Here is a 23,486-nt window from a genome sequence, read left to right as displayed (position 1 = left end):
AGCTTTCATGTAGGAGTGCAAGTACACGCCTCCATTCATCTTGATTTTTTGGGGGGCTATTTAATTAATCTGTTCCTTTTCCACGAAGGCCTAGTAGATTGGGTACTAGATACCCCTGTTTCTTGATAGGTGTGCCTTGAGGGCAGTTGATAGTAATGTTGGTTGTTGCCTTTGATAGGCTTGAAAAATTGAGAGCGGTCAGCTCTTTCTGGTATTTTGAAAGGTGCCTCTAGGAGGCTTGATATCCCTAGGCGGGAGCAAGTGCTCCATGTAATTAGGGGTTTTCTGCCCTTTGGTATTTTGTGGTTGTGAGATGAGAGCTCAGAGATTGTAAAAGGTTGGGTTTGAAGCCCAGATCATTAATTTGTCTCTAAATCCTTGCTTTTCTGGTCTTGTACCTGATTGAGTTGTTAAGTTTTCAAATTCTATGTAAACGTTTGTTAAATCTTGTTGTCTATTGAAAATATAACCTTTATTTAAATTTTAAATTCATCTTTCGGACTTGTAGTTAGACCCATTCCAGCCCGCACCTTCTTTCACCTCTGCTGATCCACCAAAACACGGTAACACTTTACATTATCATTATATAATATTGTTACTATATAGAAAATACCGTGGTAAAATTACCTGTAGAGTAGGTTTTGAAAACTAACCTCAGTATTACTGCACTTGGAATTCTGTTAAGTTTTGAAGCTTCCGCGGATAATCCACATGCAGATAATCAAGTATCTACAGTACATGCTATAATATTTGTAGATTTTAGGTGTACATACAGTACAATAATCGCTTAATGTAGATTACAAACATTATTTCATTAGTAAATTTTTAGGTTAGCTTAAAGTCCAGTCCTGAAATGGGACCAAATCTGCAGTGAAGTAGTCTTCTATAAGCCGCGTACACTGCTAGCTTCATAATATCCTTTTCTGAAGAGAAGAGAACATTCTGTAATATTTACCGCAGTTACGAATCAAGCTTTCTAAACATGTGCGTGTATTTTGATGACTATCAGCTGTCTGACATGGCAATGTACAGATACCCGGCAATGGGATCTATTGGGCAGATGGCATACCAGCTGAGCTGCAGGACAACTTGCAACTAGCACAAAACAGATATGTGTCCGGGCTGCCTATCTTCCCGTAGTTTATCTACAATTGGTGCGACTCCCAGTCCTCGTTGGACATCATCGTTCTTTGCGTGGTCGAATGGTGCGAGTCCAAGGTTCCATGGAATGGCTTTGCTATCGCTGGCCAGCATCGATCTATAGAGAGCGACTGAACGCACTATCATGTCGTATCTACCTTTGATTTGGGGTATAAGGTCGTCCGATGATCACACAGGACTCCAGTCACCTTTTGCCACTTCTTCCAGGGGGCGGGCATCTGGAGGGTTATCGCCATTATTGCATATGAGTAGAGTCATGATTATTTCGCATTAACGGTAAACGCGAAAAAAATCTTTTGAAGCGATTTTGAAATATCTTAACGATTCATATTATTCTGGTTAAGAAATTACTAATTTTGTTTTCGCTAATTACAGCGAATTAAAGCGACAAGGCCAGCTGAAAGCGAAATTTACTTATTTTGGCATAAGTGTGAAAATTCAGCGAAATTCATGGAAAATATTGACCAATATCACGTGTGTGAAGGGAAACAGAAGACAGATTTCACATTTTGACAGAAATATTCATTGATATTCTATAAAATATCTTAATGGTGTGGCCATATAGGATGAAAGCTATTTCCATGTAGAGTGAATGGGTAACTTGTCATGTAACCTTGATCAGGGCTATATTATAGTTCTAATCACGATTACATAAGGCATAATGATTTATTATCAATATTGCTTCACTTTATTTATCTATCTTTCACATAAATGATTCCAATTCTCACGAATTATTTTTTTATGAATAACTTTAAGAAAAGATTATAGCGAAGTTAGAGCGATAGGGTCAGCACTATTTCGCGAAATAACGCGAAAAATTGTTTCCTTTTCGCGAAATCGAACATAAATTAGTGCAAAAAAATTCATGCCGCTACCTGCGAGGAAGGCGAGGTATTCGAATTGATCCGTTTTATTCAACTCTTCGGTACTGATGCTGATTGTACCATCAATTTTGGGGCCACACTCCATACACCCTGTCTTCTTGAGATTGAATCGAAGCCCATGTTCCCCAAGCTGTTATTTCCATTGCTGAAATTCCTCCTGGAGACCTCCGCATCATAAAGTCGCTAAGAAGATGTCATCGGCGTAGAGGAGTGTCCACGGGTGGGGCGTTTGTAGATCACACGTAATTGTGCCGATTCTAAGGACAAACAGTAAGGATGAAAGTGCCGATCTGTGATGTATTCCTACATTGATGGCGAAGGGAGTTATGCTCGTGCTACAAATCGGACCGTGGTGGAAACGCTGCGGTACACTGAACATAGGCTTCAGGGATATTGCGGGACCGTATTGCATGCCAAATGAGTGTGTGTGGGATGCGATAGAAGGACTTCTCCAAGTCTTCTCACGGTGATTCTCCAAAAGCAACTAAGCATCGTGAATGTCATCCGTCGAACCACCGGGTGAGTTGGCCGTGCGATTAGAGGCGCGTGGCTGTGAGCTTGCATCCGGGAGATAGTGGGTTCGAATCCCTGAAAATGGTTTTTCGTCGTTTCCCATTTTCATACGAGGCCTTTCTTTTAAGAGGAAGTACAACTGGGCAACCATCCTGTATATAACACTAATCAGAGAGTAAATGGAAGGGATCCGACACTTCGATAAATGAAGGTATCGACCAAAGAAAGATAAGGGCCACGAAAGACTTGCGAGTGAAAGAGTCCCTAGGCCTCGACACCTAATACCGTCTGGATCGGAAAATAACAAGAGTTGACCAAGGGAGGTGGGATAGGATAGATGAAGGTGAGGAGCCTGGCACAAGTAAGTGGAAGCAATGCGACGACTCATCTAAAGACCCTGTGGTTGTCAATCCACGCTCCGAGGTTAAGAGACCCTGGCGTCGCTTTTAGTCACCTTTATGACAGGCAGAGTATACCGTGAGTGTTCTTATACCGCCTGACCCACAGGGGATTGGGACCCAGGGCAGCCAATAACTGAGTTTTGCATTCGCGTAAACTCCACCATTGTATTCGTTCGATTCATTGATTAGTGGCCGCCTGTGTAATCTGGAATCCATGACGAGAGGCCGATGCTAAGAGGCTATTGATTCTAAAGGCCTTATTTTAATATCGGTCACCCACTTCAAGTCACGTCGTCTTACAAGCAGATAATCTATTTGAGTCTTGTGCCCACTACTAGTGTAGGTGATGAGATGAATTACTGTATGCCTTGGTCACTACAAGCTCATGTGGTTCAGCATACCGGGCGAGTTGGCCGTGCGGTTAGTGGCACGCAGGTTTGAGGTTGCATCCGGGAGATTTTGGGTTCGAACCCCACTGTCGGCAGCCCTGAAGATGGTTTTCCGTATTTTCCATTTTTACACCAGGCAAATGCTTGGGCTCTACCTTAACTCAGGCCACGGCCGCTTCCTTCCCACTCCTGGACCTTTCCCATACCATCGTCATTGCGATTGCCAAATCCGTTACTTCCATGACGTCGATTATAGCAATCTCTCGCTCATCCAACATAGACATTGAGGTCTCCTCCTAATATCAGATGTTCTTCGGGACCAATACTTTGTAAATGGGCATCCAATCCTTCCCTGAATTTGTCCTTCTCATCATCAGAACACCCGGTTTGGGGGTAAATAACACGTGACAAATCACAGTTTTGTTGCACCAAGCACTAATTCAGAGCCTCTCAAACGCCCAAAATCTCACGCGTGCAAACCGAGACGCAGAGGATCTGTGCACCGTGCATCGCACCGACTCGACAAGGCGTTCTGTCTCGGGGCGACTCGGCTAAGCTCGGCTAAGTGAGGAATGGGGAGACAGGCGGAGTGAGCGAGACAGGCATGGTGAAAGAGAGAGACAGTGCTATTTTTCAAAATCGAGGAGAGGGTGTCTGCACTCTGGTCAACCTAGCCAAGTCGTCTTTTGCACCTTATGGCGCGCAATGCACCGGTGCATTCATCCTGAGAGGCCTTGCTCTAATTTGACAGATATGATTCAATCAGATATTCGATGAACATGTACGATATCCCAAAACTTCCGACTTTCCCTAATAACATGCACATTACACATTGCGAACATAGAGCCTAAGACCTCCACTAAAAACTTACCCCAGCGTATCGCTTCCCGATATTTTTCACATTCGTCAGCCAGTGAGACCTGGACGTCTGATTCTGCTTCTGCATGGACTTGGATGGCATTTTCTGGAATGAAAAAATGAATACATTTAGTTGAGGGAGATAACTATACACGTCTGGACAAGAAAATTGATCGTCCAAACCAAACGAGCACATTAAACTAGAAGTATGTCCCCATTTTGAAAGTTCTGCGTCGAACATAAGGCGTTCACATCATAATGTTAATTGTCTGTACAATGTTCGAACACTACACACGTACATACATCTTCATTATAGACTGTTGGCCTTTTAGCGTTCGGTCTGCAAGCCTCTGTGAGCGTACTCTTTGACGCGACAATCCTCTATTTGTAACCAGTTGTGTTGCCTCGTTTAGTTCTATACCTCTTATCTTTAAATCGTTACGAACTGAGTCAAACCATCGTCGTCTTGGTCATCCTCGACTTCTCTTACCCTCCATAACAGAGTCCATTATTCTCCTAGGTAACCTAACCTCCTCCATTCACCTCACATATCCCCACCACCGAAGCCGGCTTTTGGTTACAGCATCATCCAACGAGTTCATTCCTAACTTAGCCCTTATTTCCCCATTCCGAGTACCCTCCTGCCATTGTTCCCAACTGTTTGTACCAGCAATCTTTCTCGCTAACTTCATGTCTGTTACTTCTATCTTATGAATAAGCTACCATTAGATCACCCAGCTTTCACTCACGTAAAGCGAAGTTGGTCTGATAACCGAACGATATTATGATAATATATTCTAACTAACAAAATGTTACAAGAGTTATTAAAGTATTAAATTTATTTATCCAAAAATACTTCTTGGATGTGCCCTCAAAATAAGAAAACTGGAACGAGTTTACCGAGAGGTCAGGGTCACACAGCTGTGAGGTTGCATTCGGAAGATCACGCCGTCAACAGCGCTGAAGATGGTTTTCGTGGTTTCCCATTTTCACACCAGGCAAATTCTAGTACTGTACCTCAAACAAAAGCCACGGCCGCCACACTCTGCCCTTTCCCATCCTTTCGTCGCCGAAATTCTTCGATGTGTTAGAGTGACGTTGAACAAGTAGAAAACATAGGATTAATTCTTTAGAAGAAAAGTACAATTACTTTATCACGCTATCTGAATAACAGTACGTTGTCCCTAGTTCTACGCTGTCTCTAGCATCGGCTGTTTACTTTGTGAGACTGAAATCTTGAATGGAATACTTTGTTTCCCATTGTTGTTATTTGGAATGTTAAAGTGAATGCAATGGTACACGCACCCACAGAAATTGTGTCCCGGCATAAACAACCAACATTGCCCCACTCCGGTGTTGAAAAGGAGGGGGGAGGGAAATTAAGAAATAGTGTTGAAGGCCACTGCAGTACTAAAAAAGGACGGGAGTGAAGGAGTAGTGTTGAAGGCCACTGCAGTACTAAAAAAGGACGGGAGTGAAGGAGTAGTGTTGAAGGCCACTGCAGTACTAAAAAAGGACGGGAGTGAAGGAGTAGTGTTGAAGGCCACTGCAGTACTAAAAAAGGACGGGAGTGAAGGAGTAGTGTTGAAGGCCACTGCAGTACTAAAAAAGGACGGGAGTGAAGGAGTAGTGTTGAAGGCCACTCCAGTATCGAACAGTAGGGGAAGGGAGTGAAGGTACTTCCACCACTGTGCTCATCTCACTCACAGCAGTCTATCTGTCTGCAGCAATGCGTTGGAGGAGACCCTTGTCCGGAAATGCATGGTCTGGGCACTTTGGGGCGTCATCGTTTGGTACATCGTTTTTGTATCCTAATAGTTATGCAACCCATTCGCCTTCAGCACAGAGTGGATAGACTAACAGCGCCTGATTACATATCCTGGGCCTGAACAACATGGCTTCGCATCCTACAGAGCAAGTTGGCTCTGCGGTTAAAGGCGCGCAGCTATGAGCTTGCATCCGGGAGATAGTGAGGTCGAACCCTTCTGTCGGCAGACCTGAAGTTGGTTTTCCGTGGTTTCCCACTTTCACACCACGCTGTACCCTAACTGAGGAAACGGCCGCTCCTCTCGAACTCCTAGCCCTTTCCTATCCCAACGTTGCCCTAAGACCTCTCTGTGTCGGTGCGAGGTAAAGCAGATTATTCAAAAAAATTGCCTCACATCCTAATTAGGTCGTTTGTTGTATGATCCAGTGCAATAATGTTTTTAACAGCAGTAACACACAGCTATGGAAATAACCGATATTCGTCCTGCATGCTTCAAAAGCGATATCGATGGCTAAGCCCTAGCACGATTGTATCCAGAAAAGCAAATTAGAACAACTGGTTTCCTGTCGGTGTGGTTAGAATAATTCCCTTCCCGTCTAAGGAAGTGACTAAAAGGGGTCCAAAATATCTGAACTTTGGAGCGCAGGTTTGCGACCACAATTTTCCATAGCAGAGTCTGGCATTTGTTCCGGTTACTTGTATCAGGCTCGTCACTTTTATCTTCCGTATCCGACCTCCATTGGTTACTCTTGTTCTTTTCCAAATTGAACGGTATTGGAATGTCGAGGGCCACGCCCTTCATGGCCCTTGTCTTTATTTTGCCGATATCTTCGTTTTTTTGAAGTGTTGGACCACTTCCATTTTGCTTCTGCATCAATGTAAATAGAGGATGGTTGCACAGTTGTAGTTTCTCTTAAAACAATCACCACCACCACCCGACTCTTCTAATTATGCCAGAGGTTTAACCCTGTAGGTCAATCCACGTTAAGAAAACAGTATTGCTCTTACGGCAATATGTCTTGTCGAAGAGCTCTGCTCAATAGCATCACGGGAAAATAGCGGCACGTAAATTTGTGAAAATCGGTACTTAAGTTCAAGATAAAAGGTAGGAGAAACTAGCTGAAAATAATATGCATGAACTTTACTGGATTGGGGAAGGGGGTGGGTTGTTGTAGGGGATCATTTTGATTTTCACAGCTTGATGGGAAGACGACAGAACATAAATTTATCAAACTCACTTTTTAAGTTCAAGAAAAGAGGAGGAAGAAAATAAACTGCAAATTAGGCACAATTTACTATTCCTTCTTCCTCAGCCTCATCCATAAAATAAATCACTTATTAATTTTAAAGATAGAAATCGCACGCGTGAGCTGATTAATCACATAAAGCTCTCTCAACGCAAGACAAGCACGAGCTGATATGAACACTAAAATACACACGAAACACATAAATAGACGACTTCTCTACAACAATAATAAAATGTCAGGATTCACAGAGTAACGGATTACGCGTTGCATGTACCGGAAAGACACAGAAGGAAAATGAAGGAAGGCAACAAAGTGGTGGCGTTCCCAACGTTGTGTTTCCTCCCTGGGAATGTATTTATGAAATAGAAAAGATTGAGTAGTAATTTTAATAACGTATGTGCAAGAAATGCCTCATCCTTTCTCCTTGTAGGTCCATAAAAGCAATACTGTTTTTTTAACGTGGAATGATCTATAGAACTAGCAATTTTAAATCTTGTGGGTACAGCCACACTTATCAGTTTTTACTTGTCTAAGTAAAATACAAAGTATCCTCGAGGTATGAAACAAATCTACGAAGTGTTATATACCGGGTGTTCAGTGCGGTACAGCACAGGCTGTAATGATCGTAGGAGTCTGAAATTTCGAAGATATGCTAACTATGCAGTGCGCGCGCGAATTATTTAAAAAAATATTAATTCCAAGTTTGCCACCAGGCGAATATATGGCTCTCTAAGCAATGGTAGGGGTCACAGAAAAAAGGCAGGAAAGATCAACCACATGACAACAGTTGTTCTGGGAGGTTTGTTAGCATTTACGGTTACAAATACTGTTCAACAAGGCCTCCGAACTTGGCAACATGCTGAATCCGTAACACGGCAAGGTCGACAGTTGCCCGCAGCATGTCGGGTGTACTCAGAGCGATATGTCGTCGTATGCTAGCCTTTAGATCAGGCAGAGAGCGGACATGTTCCTGATCGACACGATTTTTCAAATATCCCCCACAAGCAGAATTCACGTGGTTTTCGGTCGGGGGACCTCGAAGGCCACGCATCTGGAAAATGGCTAGAGATACCGGTAATGCGGTCGTTATTGGAGGTTTCTCGAAGCAGTTCTTTGACCTGGCGAGCGATATGTTGTGTAGCCCCATCTTGCATGAAAATAACGGTGTGGTCACAGTTGTGTTCCTGCAAAGTTGGAATCACATGGTGCACAAGGAGGTCTCTGTAACGTACAAATGTCACTGTACACCTAACAAGGGTCATCTTCTCAAAGGAAAACGGACCGAGAGTGAAGGAGCTTGTAAAACCACACAAACAAATGCATTGGTTATTCCTGCACACCGTTTGGAGGAGTCAGACCCCATATGCGACAGTTCTATGCACTCAACCATGCGCCTCGTCAGTCCACAGAATATTCACCCGCCACATGTATGTACACAAAGCTAATACATTAAAGATTGTCGTGTTGACACGAATGATTTGACTAGAAAAATGTACAGTCTGTTCAGAAACGGTAATTCTTAAACTCAAGATAATAATAATAATAATAATAATAATAATAATAATAATAATAATAATAATAATAATAATAATAATAATAATAATAATAAAACTTCTGATCATAAGTACACAAAACTGAAACATGTCACAAACATATTGAGATATGCGGATTGGCAATAATGTACCTGTAATTCACTTGCAAAAGAGAGGTATATTCTTCAAAATATTAGGGAAAGTGTATTGGCATGCCTTACTCAGGAGGCGTGACCTTAGACCACGTTTTTACGATAGGTTGCTGTATGGCAACTGTATTTGATGCGAAGAAATAGCTGATACACATTCCGAATACGATTCTGAATCTGTTGCTTCATTCTCAAAGTCAGATCCGTCACTTTCATTTTCCAACAAATATCGCAATCAGTGGCGTATGCTGGGATCAAGACGTTGGCTACCACTAGACTTAGGTTACCCCTTTTCGATAGCTGGTTTAGTGAACGTCGGGCGTTTTGAGGTGCAGTCAATAGCCAAAGGAGAAGCTTGCTGTGTTGTCAAGGCTGCTTCACAAGCTACAGCCCTGGCTCTTGTTACTGTCAACAATCAACACCTGATCAGTGGAGATAGTAGCCTAAGGTTTAGAAAATAAATTAAAGTCCGGTTTTCTGGTGAAGTGGATAGAATGCTTGCCTTTGCTCCGATGGGCCCGCTTCAATTCTCAAAATGAACCCCCTCGTAGTCTTAATTCCCCTGGCTTGGGGACTAGGACTTTATCACGTCTTGGTCATTTATTTCATCCTTATTAGGTCACCACAAAGCCCATAGAGATTCCATGCACTATTATTACACAACCCAGCATTTTCAAACTTTCTTTTTCTTTTTTGTGGCAAGAGGTGTGATAGGTGATCTTAACTAATTTTGGGTCGCTGAATACGAATCCGTTGTCCGTTTCTACGTATCATGTCACGTTTTCCCTCAATAGGTATATTAAAATAAGAGAGATCTGAATATTGCATATAAAAAGTACTGAAAATGTTGATAATTTTGGAAATACTGAGTTCAATAGCTGCAGTCGCTTAAGTGCGGCCGGTATCCAGTATTCGGGAGATAGTAGATTCGAACCCCACTGTCGGCAGCCCTGAAAATGGTTTTCCGTGGTTTTCCATGTTTACACCAGGCAAATGCTGGGGCTGTACCTTAATTAAGGCCACGGCCACTTTCCTCTCACTCCTAGCCCTTCCCCTGTCCCATGTCGGTGCGACGTAAAGCAACTAGCAAAAAAAGTTGGGAATATTTATAATTTTTTTATTATTATATATATTTTGAAATAGTTAAATATTGTCTTGAATTATTATATATAAAGAATAGTTATTGAGTATAAAATTACAATGAAATATTTAGCATTTATTGTAATACAAGTGTAATTCTTATTTACACAAAATCACATAAACAAACAACTCTGGGGCAATGAAAGCAATTTATGTTGACAATTAAACGTGATTTACAAGCAAACAATGTAACGTTTATTCAGTATCCTTATGAATTCATAAATGTGAACAAAATAAACTTTAACAATCCTATATGTCCCCTTGGAATGAACGCTTGGCTCCCCAGCGTCTGACTGCATCAAGTTTGTCTTCTCTTTTCAAACACCAACAGTAGTCGGCCATCATTGGTTCATCCCACCTCCCCTGGTATCTTCTTTCTGCCTCCTTGGAACCTCTCTCCCATCTCTTCACTAACAGCCCCAAGATTTTCCGGAAAGTGATCGAGATGAGAATGACGAAAGTGCAGCTTCAGACTCATTCTACACCCCAACACTTTCATATCATCCGACATCGTTTTCACTATTGTTTCGTATTGTTCATACTTTACATTTTCTAGGAACTTCGTTACGACGTCTCTTATTGCATTCCATGCAGCAAGTTCCACGGCATTCATCGTCTGTTCAAAGTTTCTGTCTTTCAGAAGCTTTCTAAGTTGTGGTCCATTAAAATGCCTTACTTGACTTTTGCATCAGATAAATGTGGAAATTTGCCTGCAATGTACTTGACACAGGGGTTACTTTTGTCCAAGGCCTTAACGAACTGTTTCATGATGCCCAGTTTGATGTGTAGCGGTGGCAAAATAATGTTTTGTGGGTCAACTAAGGCAGCATTTATAACATTTTTCACACCAGTTTTCAATACTCGTCTCTTGGGCCAGGAAGGTGTTCGCCCCTACCTCTGCTGTCCCATTCACATAAATAACAGGGGAAATTTGTGTAGCCTGCTTGTTGTCCTAATAGAATAGCACACACCTTCAAGAAACTACACACATCCCACCGGTGCTCATGATATTTTATGTAAAACAGTTTGCATTGTGATATAATTTTCTTTTTGTGAAACGGAATTTACCACAGGATTCGAAGCTAGAATGTGTCCGTTATGAAGTAGTACAGCCTTTGAGCTCCTCTAAGAGGAATCCGCAAACATTCTCCATTCTTCAGGATTGTAATCTCTCCCTAGCTGTTCTATCAATCCTGGAATGTCACAGCAGTAGGTCATTTCATCTTCCTTCTTTAAACACTTCCTGAACTCCTTGTCTCTATGTCTATACCAAGAAAAGGTAGATCCAGGCGCAAGAAGGACTTTTTCTTTCAATCGTGACCCTAGCAGTTCACTTTTCTTCTTCGTGAGACCAAGGTCTCGTATCAGATCACTCAACTCCGACTGTTTAAACAATTGTGGACGTAATGCATCTGCGGCAGGTGAAAACTCCATATCAACTTGCTCGTTTTCGGAATTTGAGGAACCGTCAGAGTCAGGTAAACTGATAGGAAGAAAAGGTATTGGAATTTCCGGTCCATGAGGAACAAGTCTCATCGCCGACTTTAAATTCAGGTACACAATACTATCCTTGTTTCTCGTACTGAATCCCGCTACTTTACACAGGCAAAAGTGTAGAAAGTGGGGCTCGCGCCAAACCATTCCTATCGCTTTACGTTTCCCAATGCTCCACTGTCGTAGGTTTTCAAGGCACGTTTTACAAACTACGTGGTGAGCCCACGACTTGTCCAAGTCCCCTAATTTTACCTTTAAATATGCATAAATACACTGACTGACAAAGCAAATGCAACACCAAGAAGGAGTGGTTCGAAAGGGATGAAAGTTGGGGAAAAAACAGAGACGGCACGGACGAATAATTGATCTTTATTTCAAACCGATATGCAGGTTACACAATGCGCACGGCATCGACTCAGTAGGATGTAGGACCACCGCGAGCGGCGATGCACGCAGAAACACGTCGAGGTACAGAGTCAATAAGAGTGCGGATGGTGTCCTGAGGGATGGTTCTCCATTCTCTGTCAACCATTTGCCACAGTTGGTCGTCCGTACGAGGCTGGGGCAGAGTTTGCAAACGGCGTCCAATGAGATCCCACACGTGTTCGATTGGTGAGAGATCCGGAGAGTACGGTGGCCACGGAAGCATCTGTACACCTCGTAGAGCCTGTTGGGAGATGCGAGCAGTGTGTGGGCGGGCATTATCCTGCTGAAACAGAGCATTGGGCAGCCCCTGAAGGTACGGGAGTGCCACCGGCCGCAGCACATGCTGCACGTAGCCGTGGGCATTTAACGTGCCTTGAATACGCACTAGAGGTGACGTGGAATCATACGCAATAGCGCCCCAAACCATGATGCCGCGTTGTCTAGCGGTAGGGCGCTCCACAGTTACTGCCGGATTTGACCTTTCTCCACGCCGACGCCACACTCGTCTGCGGTGACTATCACTGACAGAACAGAAGCGTGACTCATCGGAGAACACGCCGTTCCGCCATTCCCTCATCCAAGTCGCTCTAGCCCGGCACCATGCCAGGCGTGCACGTCTATGCTGTGGAGTCAATGGTAGTCTTCTGAGCGGACGCCGGGAGTGCAGGCCTCCTTCAACCAATCGACGGGAAATTGTTCTGGTCGATATTGGAACAGCCAGGGTGTCTTGCACATGCTGAAGAATGGCGGTTGACGTGGCGTGCGGGGCTGCCACCGCTTGGCGGCGGATGCGCCGATCCTCGCGTGCTGACGTCACTCGGGCTGCGCCTGGACCCCTCGCACGTGCCACATGTCCCTGCGCCAACCATCTTCGCCACAGGCGCTGCACCGTGGACACATCCCTATGGGTATCGGCTGCGATTTGACGAAGCGACCAACCTGCCCTTCTCAGCCCGATCACCATACCCCTCGTAAAGTCGTCTGTCTGCTGGAAATGCCTCCGTTGACGGCGGCCTGGCATTCTTAGCTATACACGTGTCCTGTGGCACACAACAACACGTTCTACAATGACTGTCGGCTGAGAAATCACGGTACGAAGTGGGCCATTCGCCAACGCCTTGTCCCATTTATCGTTCGCTACGTGCGCAGCACAGCGGCGCATTTCACATCATGAGCATACCTCAGTGACGTCAGTCTACCCTGCAATTGGTATAAAGTTCTGACCACTCCTTCTTGGTGTTGCATTTGCTCTGTCAGTCAGTGTATAAACGTTTCACTGGTGCAGTTATTGGCCTACTCGGTCCCTTCGTAATATAACACGTAACAGAATGAGTCTGGCTTATTCACACATCTTCTTCTAATTCCTGACACACTTCCATTTTCGCGACACAACACGGTATAAAAACGTCAGACTTCCGCCACACTCAAGACGCAACTGACTGGCTTCACCGCATTGCCCCTACAACCAGTTAAAAATAGACTCTGTTGTCTCACCAGTTCAATGGAGGGGGGACATAGCCGATGGAGGAGGTTTCGACTGACAAACGTACGCAACATTAACAAAGCAAACCACGGCCACTCTAACAACAGCCGATTCGCTGTTATCACAAAGCAGCACTGTGCCGCAATGACACATTTTCGGACAGTAAATGGCAAATAACACGAAAACTAGGTGTGATGCTATAGAATCAATGACATTTCTAAAATCAGGAGACCTTATTTCGTCAAAATTACGTATCAGATGCTTTGCCGCAAAAATTGCTGGGTAGTGTTATTAGTATTACTATTGTTTTTCTTGTTTTATGGCCGCATAGAATCACTTTAGTCAGTCCATCGTTCAGGTCCCTTTGAAGGGATTGTTCGGGCTTTGCGGTCCTCCCAGTACTTCTTCAGACGCTCCGATCTTCGTGCCCTTTCCTCAGTTGATAATGTGCGTGTTGTTGGTTTGTTTCGCGTAAGGGTAAAGCGAAAGTTCGTATTCTTGAGTTTTGTATTCAATTTTATCTTATTTGTGCTGTCTTCTGTTGTAAGGCCTATTTCCTTCAGATCCTCTCTTACTTCTCTGACACCGGGCGAGTTGGACGTGCGGTTAGGGGCGCGCAGCTGTGAGCTTGCATCCGGGAGATAGTGGGTTCGAATCTTACTGTCGGCAGCCCTGAAGATGTTTCCCATTCTCACACCAGGCAAATGCTGGGGCTGTACTTTAATTAAGGCCACTGACGCTTCTTTCCAACTCCTGGACCTTTCCTATCCAATCGTCGCCATAAGACCTATCTGTGTCGGTGCGACGTAAAGCCACTAGCAAAAAAGAAATTTCTTCTCTGATCCACTCTCTTTGTACACGGTTTTGTTAGGTATTATCCGTCACTGTCCATCTTTCTGGTATTTTTGTTGATGCAGGCTCTTCCAATCCTCCTTTCAATTTTCTGAAGTCTGTCAGTCTTTGATTGTTTATTCAGGTGAAAAAGTGTTTCTCCTGCATATGTAGCTTCCGGCTTTATAACTGTGTTGTAGTTTTTTATTTTTGCATTTATTGATAAACATTTCTTTTTGTAGATATCTCATGTTAATTTTTGTGCTTTAGCTAATCTATTTGTTCTTGTTTTGACTGAGATTTTTCATTAAGGTTATGTGCTATTACTTCACCAAGATATTTAAATTGAGTTACTCTTTTGATTTTATTACAATTTATGTTAAGTCCTTTTAGTTGTGTTGGTTTTTGGGGCATACTTTCTGTTCTTTCAAATTATATTTTGAGGCCAATTTTATTTGCAATATTTTGCAGTTCTGATATCTGGGTGTTTGCTTCTCTTATGTCAACTGCCAGTAATGCTAAATAGTCGATGAAACCCAGGCAATTTGTTTTGATTTTTGGGGGGATATTTCCTAAACCATTCACTCATTACCATTTCTAGAACACTATTAAATAGTGGTGGGAGCCCATCTCTCTGCCGTAGTCCAGTCTTAATTTCAAATGACAGTGATATTTCGTCCCTAAAACTCACTTTTGATTTGGCGTTAGTGAGTCATTTTTTTCATGTTTACTAATATGGGGTGTAGTCCAAGATGACTTAAGATTTTAAACAGGAATTATCTATGGATGCAATAGAAGCTTTCTTAAACTCTACAAATGTTATCACCATGTCTCTGTTTCTTCACCTGTTATAGTCCATTATCAACTTAAGACTAATGATCAGATCACGACAGCTCCTCCAGAGTCTGAAACCTCCTTGATATTCTCCTAGTTCTTTCTCAAGTTGTAAAGTTATTCTATTAAGCACGATTATTGAAAAGGTTTTGTATGCTATGTCTAGGAGCGAGATTCCCCTGTAGATATTAGGGTCGGTTTTGTCTCCTTTTTTGTGCAGTGGGTGAATGAGGGCTGTTGTCCAGTGTTCTGGTAGTTTTTCTTTAATCCAGATAGGGACAACTTGTTGACGGAGGGCAACTTTTGATAATCTTCCTGCATATTTCCAGATTTCCGCAAAGGTCTGATCTTCTCCGGGCGCTTTGTAGTTTTTCTCATTTATTCAGTGCTTGATAGACTTCCTTTATTGTGGTGGGGGGGGGACTGATGTTCTCTGGTGGTGATTTAATTGGAGTATTGGTGTCCAAATGAAAGAGTTGGGTTCTTTACAATTTAGAAGTTCGTTGAAATAATTAGCCAGAATGTCTGCATTTTCTTTACTGTTATGAGCTAGCTTACCTTCATCAGTAGGGTCGGGGGTTCATATTTTCCGAGCTGTTTTCTGAAGATTTTGTTGACAAGGTTTGATTGAGTTTTATTGAATTCTTCTTCAGTTAATAGCAGTGTGTCTTTATGATGCTATCTTTTTATTTTTTAAGACTTGGGTAGTTTATTTTCTCTGTTTTACTAGATTTTGAGAGGATATTTGTGATTTTTGCGACTGGTGTAATAGCCATGCTTGATGTATTTTCTCCACTGTTTCATCACATTCGCTGTTGTTATTATTATTAAATAAACAGTTAGAAGTGTACAGCATTACCAGTGTAGCAGGGCACGACCCATCGTTCACTGGTTTGCAAGCTTCCTCGGTAGGTCAGTGGTAGTTTCCGACCCATGATCACGGGTTCGATTCCAACCAACCAAAGAGAATACTAAACCTGAAAGACAGCATTTCATTTTAACAGGTCTACCTATAAAAATAAAACTATATTACTCCTATAACAGCAGCCTTGCAGTATCTTCCTACAAGGACGCAGAAGCAAAAGAAAGTGAAATACCAGCACTCTGTTATCTGAATAATTAAGTCAGAAGTATGACGTGACGAGGTATATGCGATAGGAACGCATGTGTCAATTCAGAAACGTCCGGAGAACTTCGAGTCTTTCAGCAATCTCTCCTTCGTTAGCAATGGCGAGCTGACACAAGTGTCCCCCGGCATCAGCGGGCATTAAGCAGCGAGCCGCGCGAGTTGAGTCGAGGGGAGAAGGACGCAGCGTCTTGTCTGCAATATTTTTCTCCGATGCCTTGCACTCAGAATACGAGCGGCGTTTTATGTCAGGGCCTCTCATAGCGCATGCGCCGGTGCAAAGCGCGGTGCAAGATGCATAACACGACTCCGCTAGGTTGACCAAAGTGCAGACCCCCACTCCTCGACTTAGAGCAATAGAGATGTGTCTATTTCCCCATGCCTTGATAATAGACGCCAATCCCTTACTTCTCGTCCAATAAATTAATATTTTCCCCAATTTGTCCTCTTGAATTCCAACTTAATCATATTCTGATCTTTCCTGCTTTTAGAAGCTCCTGTCAAACTTAATCGTCTACTAATGTCATTCCACGCCAATTCTCCACTGATAGCTCAAAACTTACCACATAGTGGAGCATCTCGTCTCCTTACTCCCAAGTCTTCCCAGCCCAGAGCTTACATCATTTTCGCCACACTACTCCTTTACCGGAAATCACCCAGAACAAATTGTGCTGCTTTTCTTTGGATATTTTCCAGGTCTCGTATCAAGTAATCTCGGTGTGGGTCCTATTCACTGGAACCATACTGTAACTGGGGTCTTACCATAGACTTATACACTCTCTCCTTTATATCCTTACTACAACCACTAAATACTCACATAGCCATGTAAAGAGATATGTAGTATTTCTTAACAACCTCCTTAATATGATTATTTCAAAGAAGACCATTCCTTAATATGACACCTAGGTACAGTGTTGATCATTAGGTATTATCACTCCATCAGTTCAATAATTAAAACTGAAAAAAGTTTTACTCTTTGTGAAACTTACAACTTGACTTTTCATCCCAGTTACCATCATACCATTATCCGCTATCCTCACAACATTGTCCAGGTTTTCACTGTTGTCGTACTCAGCAGAAACCTGTCGCAACGTAAAATACATGTGGCTCCGTCGTGTGCAAGTTTCACTATACTTACATTTGAATTATGATCGTACAGTGTCTCCAAATGGTACTGTATTGCTGCGGCATCCGACAAGCTGATTTGAAACATATCTGTTTCGTTCAGTATCTCCAGACTCCTCAAGAAACTTTGCACGGATGCTTCAGTCTTGACTTTCTGTAAAAGAAATATTGTATCACTATTGGTATTTACAATACGGTAGACATTACAATAGGGTATATTTAGATGAGACACTCCCTCTCCATACTCCAGAGAGCTTGACACATGGCGAAGTAATAACAAGGGCGAGAAGAAGAGGGGCGGAGGATTGCTACATACACGGTCAAGTCAGAAAATATACAAATTTTGGATTTTGGATTTTGGATGTGGTTGGTACTGAATACAAATCATACATGCATACATACATACCGGATGCCCTATCAGCGCAGTACTTTCTACATATACTGTAAGTGTCCCGCATGCATTGATGACGAATGGGATGACCAGTACTTGATTTTCACAGGGATATTATTGCCTACATGTTTGTTACGTCGGAATATGAATACATAACAACCGGATCGCCGCTCCCTGCATGTTCCTATCAAAAGCTCCCCCTTGAGTTAGTAAGCCTCGTTACTGAACGCTCAGTATTAGTCTGGTACTCGGTACAGTAGAACTACAATTGCTGTCAACATATCGACAATTGCTGATCTGTGGCGACTCATGGCTGTAAAGTATGGTGAAGAGCTATAACCCGTTCGGTTTCGAGCGACAGATTTAGGAACTACGTGTTGTGCTAATGTAAAGAACGTGTTATGTTCAAAAGGGGTGAAAATCCTCCATTATTCCAAACGTTATTTTTATTGCTGAAAAGCAAGCAGGGCCAACAAAACAACTTCTGTAGAGCTGGAAAGGAGCACAACCATGGAAATTCCTTAAACAATGATAGTTTGAAACGAAGATTGTAAGATTTACCGGAATGTTTCACTTTTTGTACCACAAATTTGCAGTGATTCTGTAGGGCGACCGAAACGTAGAACTTCATTCTGATCTTCGTTTCTCCAACGTTAAAATGGTGTTTCTAATAAAATACACACTATGTCATAAACAGTATACATGTTTAAATAAAACAGCACAACACTACGAATGAACCACGATGCGTAAGTACTAATACTTCAACAGGATGACGCAGGGAAGACGAAACATTCCGATCTTCCGGCAACTTCCCTTGCACATTTCGCTATGAGTAAAGAACGCGGGTGACGTCACGGTTGTCATGGCAACCGCCAAGATCACGCGGTACGACGGAGCATTTGGGAGGTTGAGCCAGCTGCGGAATCTCTCGTCTTCACTCAATCTCACGCGCCGTACTGTGGCCGACAGCCGGCGCTTTCGCGAGTTACCCTTGTTCTTATCAAGTGATGCAAGCTCTTGGTGCTCCAAACGCTGTACAAAAAACATTTTATTTCCGTAAAACCAACAAATGTCATAAGAAAATTTTTTTTAATTCATTCTGGTAAAAATAAATGGTGAAGTGGCACTTCACCTACTTCATCTGAAAAGCCTCCCTTGTTGCTGATGTGTTCGGAAATGATCAGTGTACAGATATACTTTTAATCTATGTAGAATCTGGTTGGAATGCAGCCGAAACTCGCAGACTATAAACGCAGGACCGAATAGCCTCCTGTATTCTATACATGTAATTTTCCGAACGGAGTTGGAAGTAAGAGCTAATCGTTCAAGGCACATAACACATACAAGCAACTTATTGGTGGAGTGGAATGTCTGTACGTGTGTAAATAAATTAGATATATAACTTTACTTTCTGTATCGTTGACGTGTTTACAAGCAAATCCTGTTACATAACGTGTGTAGTAAAATAACTGTTATTTAACGAAATATAGCACATTGTAGAGTTCCTTTTGTAAACCATCAACCGGGCGTCCCATTCGACATCAGTGCATAAGAGACGGTTCTAACAAGGAAACATCGGCAATGGGTAAGTCGCCGATCGCGATGAAACTTGGAAAACACATGGAGGTACACGTAAAAACGATGTCGGCATCAATTATGGGTGCCAACACTCATTGGGGCGTTAACTACGGGGCCTAAAAGTTGCGACAATTCAAATTCCGCGCGATCAGCGATGAATACCTGCTGGCCAATGCTAAGCTGGCACACTGCGTACTTGGAGACACGCCTCTGCACCTCCTGCCCTCCCGCTCCAATTGGTTCGCCACCGCAGCCGGCAAGCGCGGGGAGAAGGGAAGCGTGTCTCCAAGTACGCAGTGTACCAGCTTAGCATTGGCCAGCAGGTATTCATCGCTGATCGCGCGGAATTTGAATTGTCGCAACTTTTAGGCCCCGTAGTCAACGCCCCAATGAGTGTTGGCACCCATAATTGATGCCGACATCGTTTTTACGTGTACCTCCTTGTGTTTTCCAAGTTTCATCGCGATCGGCGACTTACCCATTGCCGATGTTCCCTTGTAAGTAGAAAGTACTGGGCTGTATTTAACCCCCTTTGGTATATCCTGGAACGACCTAGAGTCAGCTGGGAACTGTCAGCCTGAGCGCACAGTGACAGCCACTCCTCTCTTGTTCTCTTAGTCTTCATTCCCCGCGCGTCTTCTGGAACAATAAACCATAATTTTCCAATTCCTGCCGAGCCCCGAAGATTCTAGTATTCCATCATTCAAGATATGAACAGAAGGCTAGCCGCGAACAGTCGGTCAGTACTTGGTGTCAGACGTCTGTAGTGCTGCCTGTCGTCAGTGTTGGTGTGATGGGTGTCCCAGCGGGGTCAGTGTCTGAGTATCGTCGTGGTATTGGAGTGTTGTTGGAGCACTGAGTACAGTAGTGTGTATTACCATGGACTGTAGTTATTGTATGAAAGATTTGGTGTGAATAGAGTTGGAACAATATTAATTGCCATTGCGGTGAGGAGTATTTTAGTGCTAGTTAATATAGTAGAATTGTTGCTGTCGTGTGACAGTTATTTAGTTATCAGTGTTGAGTAGTTCACTGTGTGGAGCGGCTATGTGAAATCATTGTTTGAGTGACGGACTTTCTCCGGAGTGTAGCCAAGGAACAGTTGTCGTGGGTTCTGATAGTCAACAGCCGTATGTTACAACCTGCCTGCATGCAGGTGGAGTGTGAACTAACTGACCGTGCGAAGCGAAGTGAAAGTGAAAGGTCAGCTATATTTATTAAAATTAAAACAGTCTATATCAGCATACATTAAAATAATATAATCCAAGACCTGATTTTGGAAGCTTCGTTCCATCATCAGTGGATCATTACAAAATTGAAAAATGTAGGCTGTGCATTCATCGTTGATAATAAGAGGTTCCTTTTCCTATAACTGAAACCTGTTGCGTATACACAACATAGCTCTAAGCTAACCTTGAAGCTCCGCGGTATGCGCTGTCTAGAGAACGTCAGCACTTTCTGCTACGTGCTGACTCCTTCAGCTGTATTAGCTGAGACGGCATATTCAGCCATTCCTGTCATAATAAGCACAACTGTCCTCTACATTTAGAAAATCAAGAGAACACAATTATGTGAAATTTAGTAACTTAACTTTTGATGATCCATGAGTGATGGAACGAAGCTTCCCGAAACAGATACTGGTTTTAAATTATTTTAATAATTAAATCAAACCATCAACAGTGTTAAACGGCTCAGTGCAGTGTAAACGTGCTAGGCCCATAACCGTGGATCGAAACCACGCTCTTCCACCATTTGTGACGATCCTGATGCTCTCAGTAAAGATATGAGGGATTACATGTAAGATGTAAGTGATAATATGAGGAATTGCATAAGGTGTAGGATTTTACAAGCCAGAATGGTCACTATAAAATGTATATGATTTAGGTGCAATGATACAAGACGTGTTCACATGAAATAGTCCACTTAGTCCAAAAGGGATGCTCCTTTAATGACAGAGATATCCATGATGCACTTATCCCGTAATTTGTTTGCGTGACAAAAGAAAGACATTCGGAAGATCTGATTTAGCTCCTACATAAGCTCGCAGAGTTGCAGTGGAAATAAACTGAGATATCACTAGAGATGGGAATCAAGAAGTAAAGAACAACGGAGTTGAAATAAATGCCATAATTAATGATCACACTCATTTGGAGAGAAATATGGAAGGGAAAAGACAGCAGAAGCCAGAGAGTTATGATGGAGAGAATTAAGGATATACAAATGCAGAAATGGTTGGAAGAGTGTAGGGATAGACCTTCGCTCAGCTTATTCTATAAGGTACACTAAATCTCTAAGTTAAATAGAAGATTCGGGGATAGAAGGTTGAAAGGCGGGTTATTATGTTGGCTAATGGGATTGTACAGAAACAAAGGATGGGCGGGGAACAAAGAGAGCTCACAGTGTATCCTATGTGAGGAAAAGACTGATGACTTGCACTTACTAGGCTGTTGTAAAGAAACACAGAAGTTGAGGGATTGTTTCTGAGCCCGAAACAACAGGAGCTGTGCAAGCAAAAGGAAGAACAAAAATTTTAGTGTGGGTAGTGAGCCAATGGAACAGAGAAGCTATTTTGAATAAGTTTTATGTGCAGTTAAGAAACTATGTTTAAGAAAAGTGAAAGGTGTGGAATGCTAATGTAGATCATCGGGGATAGCAAGAAGTAATTACGTAAACGCATAGGTGGTCTGGAATGTAAACAGAAAAGAGGCCAGTATAAGTAGGTCAGTAGTCGATTGGCACTCAGCGATTTGGCAATGTTTCCATAACGTCAGCGTGGAGTGGCAATCTGTTGCCAGACACGCTCACGGGGTCAGATGAACGTGTAGAAGGAGGCCAACTCAAGGTTGCTTAATATTTTCTTCTCCATGTTACGGAACCTCATCAGGATTCGCAACAATTCTTATCACCAGGCCCCATCCAGCGGTTAGCACTACTGGTGAGAGCACTTTAATATCGTGAGTAGCCTCGTGATTCCCGGCAAGCACCGGACTACAACGTGCGGAGATCATTGCGTGGAGGGCCCACTATCCCTTTTGTTAATAGCCAGGCTCCATCCAGCAGTTATCACTGCAGGAGGGAGCTATTATCTATATTATTACAAACTCTTAGTACTATCGTGAGTTTCCCCTGGAAATCGCCCAAATTACCAGGCTCCACCGGGCAGTGATCACAGCGTGGAGGGCCTTATACATATCACAGCATGTTTATTACTTATAATTGTATATTAGACTGGTTTTTTCAATACTTGCAGCAGAGGGTCTAAGTTGGAGGTGAGCTCTGTATAGACTCTTTGGAAATAAATTATTTACCACACTCAAGCTATTAGACATGGTTGATAGTTAAGTTTTTTAATAAGTTGAGATTAGAAATATTGATTAACATCCAGAAAATTTTCAGTTTGGTACATTTAATTTTATGAAGTGTCGGTAAGTAAAAATCAACATTTTACATCGCATGACCTGGTTGACTAAAATAATGAGTCTAGTTCTGATATTTGCGCTTCCTATCGACGTTAGTCCCAAAAGTAATGAATATGATACAATAGACACAAGAAAATGAATTTACAATAGAATCCATGCTTTAACAAAGTGGCCAGTATGCAACAATTATGACTTGCCCTTATTAATAATGGATTAAGGGGCGTGTATATATAATTAACTACAGGAATTCCGGTTTGCAATATATAAACTCACCTGATATACATTTAACCTCAAAACTAGCCATATAACCTAGGCCAAAAATTAACCATAATAAAAACCTCTCTAATTGCAGTAGAAACTTCCCACAACTTTACATTCTGAGATAAAAGAGGTGACACCACCAGAATATAGGGAAGAAGGCAGACACAACCAAGGATTATGAAAATAGGGATTTAGGGAAAGAACAACAGGCAACTAGCAAGATTATTTAACTCTCGCAGCTATTGCTAAATAATCTTAGTGCAAGAATAATTATGTGTTAAGCGCGTCCAAGCATTCACTTGAGGGAAAAACACGACACAACATCGCACCAAATACCATAGTTGAAGAAAGTGAAAGAAGAGTTCATAAAAACAACATTGCCTCTCTCTTGACATCACCTGTAACAGAGAATAAACATACAGAGATAGCCAGCTCACACAGTAGCGGCGCTAAGAGTCTCTACGCCCACCACCACC

General features: G+C 42.6%; 1 protein-coding gene across 1 annotated transcript in view; it reads right to left on the bottom strand.

Annotated features, from left to right (window-relative positions):
- The window catches only part of LOC136872319 (endothelin-converting enzyme 2), a 274,577-nt gene that overhangs the window by 150,889 nt on the left and 100,202 nt on the right, over nucleotides 1–23,486 (bottom strand). Inside the window, exons 6-7 of the mRNA XM_067146134.2 lie at nucleotides 17,375–17,515; nucleotides 4,220–4,312 (exon numbers count right to left, since the gene is read on the bottom strand). Coding sequence (XP_067002235.2) covers nucleotides 4,220–4,312; nucleotides 17,375–17,515 — 234 coding nt within the window. The remainder of the gene's footprint in view (nucleotides 1–4,219; nucleotides 4,313–17,374; nucleotides 17,516–23,486) is intronic.

The sequence above is a fragment of the Anabrus simplex genome, chromosome 4 (assembly GCF_040414725.1).
Source record: "Anabrus simplex isolate iqAnaSimp1 chromosome 4, ASM4041472v1, whole genome shotgun sequence".
In the NCBI taxonomy this organism is placed as follows: Eukaryota; Metazoa; Arthropoda; class Insecta; order Orthoptera; family Tettigoniidae; genus Anabrus; species Anabrus simplex.
Note: the sequence above shows the minus strand (reverse complement) of the source record. Positions and strands in the feature narration are given on the sequence as shown.